The 4,395-nt window shown below is 41.5% G+C and overlaps 1 protein-coding gene across 1 annotated transcript in view; it reads right to left on the bottom strand.

The window, feature by feature from the left end:
* LOC138961422 (uncharacterized) overlaps positions 1-3,976 on the bottom strand; it is a 6,358-nt gene extending 2,382 nt beyond the window's left edge. Inside the window, exons 1-2 of the mRNA XM_070333042.1 lie at positions 3,754-3,976; positions 551-734 (exon numbers count right to left, since the gene is read on the bottom strand). Of these exons, the coding sequence (XP_070189143.1) occupies positions 551-734; positions 3,754-3,887 (318 nt within the window). The 5' untranslated portion in view covers positions 3,888-3,976. The remainder of the gene's footprint in view (positions 1-550; positions 735-3,753) is intronic.
* Between the last annotated feature and the right edge of the window lie 419 nt (positions 3,977-4,395).

Below are 4,395 nucleotides of genomic sequence, written 5' to 3'. Positions count from 1 at the left end.
AGAGTATGTTTGCGTGTGCTTATACCTAGTGATATTGTAAAGCGCATAATGCTTTTAGTTATGCGCTATAGAAATCTCCTTAATAAATAAATAAATAAATTAGCACTGAGTTTTCGGTAAAAAAGACTTCCTGAAGTCTTCGCGAAGTCGACTTCGGGCTCAATTAAAAACGGGCTTTAAGTAGTTGTCACACTTGCGTTACGTTTCACGGTGTATGAACGTACCTTTCGTCTCAGTATGGTTAAAAAAAAACACCATATAATGTTAGTTTCCCAATGGAAAAAAACAACTCTAAAAACGTGAAGTTTACTGAATTCAATCTACCAATTAACCTGTAATTTTATTAATCGAAAAGGAGAATGAAAGAAAGAGAGACAGACTGACAGACAGACAGACAGACAGACAGGCAGACAGACAGACAGAGAGAGACAGACAGACAAACAGATGCGGGGGGGGGGGGGGGGGGAGGCGAGATGGTAATGGGAGGGGAGAGTGAAAGGCCAGAGCGAAAAATGGAGAACGAAATCTTTACAAAGAGAATGCGCCTCACCTGCAGACACCTTTTCACGGCATTAACCCATCGTTTGCCCGCGGAGCTGAAGCTGTTGTAGTTGCTCTGGTAACGGTTGCAGTATTTCTCTGCGTAGGCGATGGCATAGTCTCCACTTCGTCTTGAACAGGGGATTTTCCTCTCCAGACAGTTCCGGTACCAGGTACAGTCACTCCCGGACGGCCTGGTGAAAGAAAAACAAGTCGCGTAAGGCGAAATAACATTTTGTCAAGCTGTCGAACTCACAGAATGAAACTGAACGCACTGCTTTTTTCACCAAGACCACATACTCGTAGTTTCGTCAGTCCACCGCTCGTGGCAAAGGCAGTGAAATCGACAAGCCATGCAGAGTAGTGCGGTAGTGGTCGCGCTAAGCAGGATAACACGCTTTTCTGTATGTCTATTCTTTTTAGCTTACTAAGTTTGTTTTTAATCCAAACATATCATATCTATATGTTTTTGGAATCAGGGACCGACAAAGAATAAGATGAAATTGTTTTTAAATCGATTTCGAAAAATTAATTGTAATAATAATTTTCATATTTTTAATTTTTGAGAGCTTGTTTGTAATCTAAATATAACATATGTATATGTTTTTGGAATCAGAAAATGACGAAGAATGAGATGAAATTGTTTTTGGATCGTTTAATACAAAAATAATTTTAATTACAAGTTTCCGATATTTAATGACCAAACTCATTCATTAGTTTTTAAGCCACCAAGCAGAAATGCAATACCAAAGTCCGGCCTTTTGTCACTACTGACGATATTCCATGTTGATTTGGACAAGCCATTGCTGATTTGTTCAAGTATTGTCAGGCAACACTCTGCCCTACCCCTCTTTTTCCCGTCACTGGGTTCATGTGGTACCCAACCGGCAAATCGCTTTGGGGCTATTAATATTTGTGTAAGATCTTTTCAAATGCAGAGCTTTTAATGCCAAGGGCATATTGCATCTCCCTGATTATAATTAAGTGATCTTCTCTTATTATCTGTTCAACAGCGCCAATGTTTTCGAGGATAACGAATGACATGAGTAGACCAGGGTGGGTATCATTTTCGAGGCTCCGTCTACCCGGTTTGAAATTGCTGCATCAGTTTTACACCACGGCTCTACAAAGAGCGTTCATCCTAAAACATATCATCACACTTTCATGCAGATCGGCCTTTTAACCCTTATTTTGTAGTTATTGTAAGTTATGGCTCTGAAATCGCGAATTTGAGCTTCATGACGCAATCTCATACTTTGCGCGGTGAGTATCTTCCCGAGTCGACCATATGAAAACAACATAACTCTGGAACTTCATTTTTTGTGTCAAGCCTCACGATAGTCTATTATTGGACGGCAGGATTTTGTATTTAACGCCATATTGCCAGGAGCCTGGATTCTAAATAATAATGGAACAGCCCTCGTATCAGGTATTTACTGAAGTGTAGCGTCTGCTGTTGTGTAACTCACGAAAGAGACACGAAAAATCGAGGCGATTATCACCTTGTTCCTTTAAAGGCACAGTAAGCCTCCCGTAAATTATCACAGATACGGTCAGGCTTTTACACACAGTACAAACACCCTTTCATTTAAACACTCACCGCTTGAGAACATCCTAGGTGCCCTCCGTAAAGAGCGAACAATTTTCAAAGAATTTATTTTTGCGTGGTTTATCTTACCCCTGAGCCATCGTGAACCCGTGTGATCCAGTTTCCCTTTTCCTTTCTTTTCTTTGTTTGGTGTTTAACGTCGTTTTCAACAGTTCAAGGTTATAATTATCGCGACGGGGAAAGGGGGGTGGGGGGGGGGGGGGGATAGAGCCACTTGTTAATTGTTTCTTGTTCACAAAAGCACTAATCAAAAAATCGCTCCAGGGGCCTGCAACGCAGTACAATATATGACCTTACTGGGAGAATGCAAGCCTCCAGCACAAAGGACTTAACATTTCTTACATACTGCTTGACTAAAATCTTTACAAAAATTGACTATATTCTATACAAGACACACTTAACAAGGGTAAAAGGAGAAACAGAATCTGTTAGTCGCCTCTTACGACATGCCGGGGAGCATCGGGTAAATTCTTCCCCCTAACCCGCGGGGGGTTCCCTTTTCCACAATGTAGTCGTCAGTTAGTAATTTGAATGCGACTCGATGTGAGCTTATCTGCAATAGCACGTTTTTATGCACGAAACAAACGGCTGTGGTTCACAAGAACTCTAGCGATGGCTTTTGACTGTTGAGAGGAACTGGCGATATGCATAAACCGTCGTCTGCTACGACCCTTGCGTGACCCTGCTTCCGGGCTTTTCTTTTTTTAAACTTTCACAACTTCGAAATGTACTGATCTTGTCTTGATGAAAAAAGAATTTTTTTATGATTAAAGAATGTTTGTGTAACAAGCTGTCAATTTATTATTTAGATTTTAAAAGTTAGGTCTAGCGCAAAAACGCACCACGGTCCAAAAACATTCTTCGGTCCACGGCTATCGCCAGTTTAGAATGAGACCCGAAGGGAAGTAACTCATTTTTGACCTGAGTTCAGGATGGGTCCAAAAAGTGTCCGAGACAATCTGCAAAATTAATTCTTTAAAAATTGCTCGCTCTTTACGTAGGGCACCTAGGATGTTCCCGTTTGGTGAGCGTTCAAATGGAAGGGTGTTTGTACTGTGTGTAAAAACCTGACAGTATCTGTGATGGTTTAAGGGAGGCTTACTGTGCTTTTAACAAGCCGCGTGAAAACATTACAGCCGAATCAAATTAAGCTGTGATAATGACATATGTATATAAATATTTGCCTATATATATATAATAGTAGTAGTAGTAGTAGTAGTTGTTGTCGTCGTCGTCGTCGTTGTCGTAGTAGTAGTAGTAGAAAAACTTTGAGCTGCCATTAATGATTGAAACTGAGTTCTTTGACAGAAGGATACAGAGAAGTACCGTAAGTTTTGCAAACTCAAGCGCGATAAATGGCGGAATTGAACTCGGAACGTCGCTCATCACCTCGTAGGATCTAAGCAACTGAGCTTGACTAAATTCCATATGGTGAGAGTACGAAATGTGACCTTTTGTCCCCGAGAAGTGTATACATTTCGTCAGTTTTGACCGGCGTACTTGTAGAGTTGCGAAACTGGCAAAGAAAGGCAAAAAGCTTACAGCTGGGTTGAAAACACTTTCTTATGGCCATCACTGTATGAAGGCCTGACATGTAAACAAACCTGTAACAACTTGAGGGAATGTCTGAATACGACGAAGACGACCTCCACCGCCTGGCACCGACCGTTGGTAGCTGCAAAACTGCAAGCACGACAAGCAAAAATGCTGCAAGGGTTTGAACCCCTGTAGAAGCCATATCTTCCGTCGATGAAGTTGACAGCAGTTTGAAGAAAAAGACCGAAGAAGCGCGTTTTTCCGTCCTGGGAAGATATTACCAACATGAAATTAGCAGCGAGCTTTATAGTCAGTTGTATCCCCCTGGTGGTGCAAGATATAGAGATTTGTCAAATATCAGATTTGGGGACCGATGAATACTGCGTAGGATCGGGTGTTGGGAAATTGTGAAAAGGTGCGAATGCATGAGGGCAGATAGATAATAATTTTTATGATCTTGCTTCACGCACAATAGTTTATCAGTAATAAACCATCACATGGGTTTTCACTGTTCGTTTTGTCATTTCTCACGGAGACTCTAACAGATGGGTTTTTTTCCGTTCGTGTACTTGTATTCATTTGTCGTGTCAGCGTTGTGGTGGTTGTTTTTGTTGTTGCTGTTGGTTTTCCTGCTGCTGCTGATGTTGTTGTTGAAGTAGTGGATGGTGGTGGTGACGGTGTTGGTGCCGCACGCACCTTAGCAGTAAATA

Source organism: Littorina saxatilis, linkage group LG3, assembly GCF_037325665.1.
Source record: "Littorina saxatilis isolate snail1 linkage group LG3, US_GU_Lsax_2.0, whole genome shotgun sequence".
Taxonomy (NCBI): domain Eukaryota; kingdom Metazoa; phylum Mollusca; class Gastropoda; order Littorinimorpha; family Littorinidae; genus Littorina; species Littorina saxatilis.
This window is presented reverse-complemented; position numbering and strand designations above follow the sequence as displayed.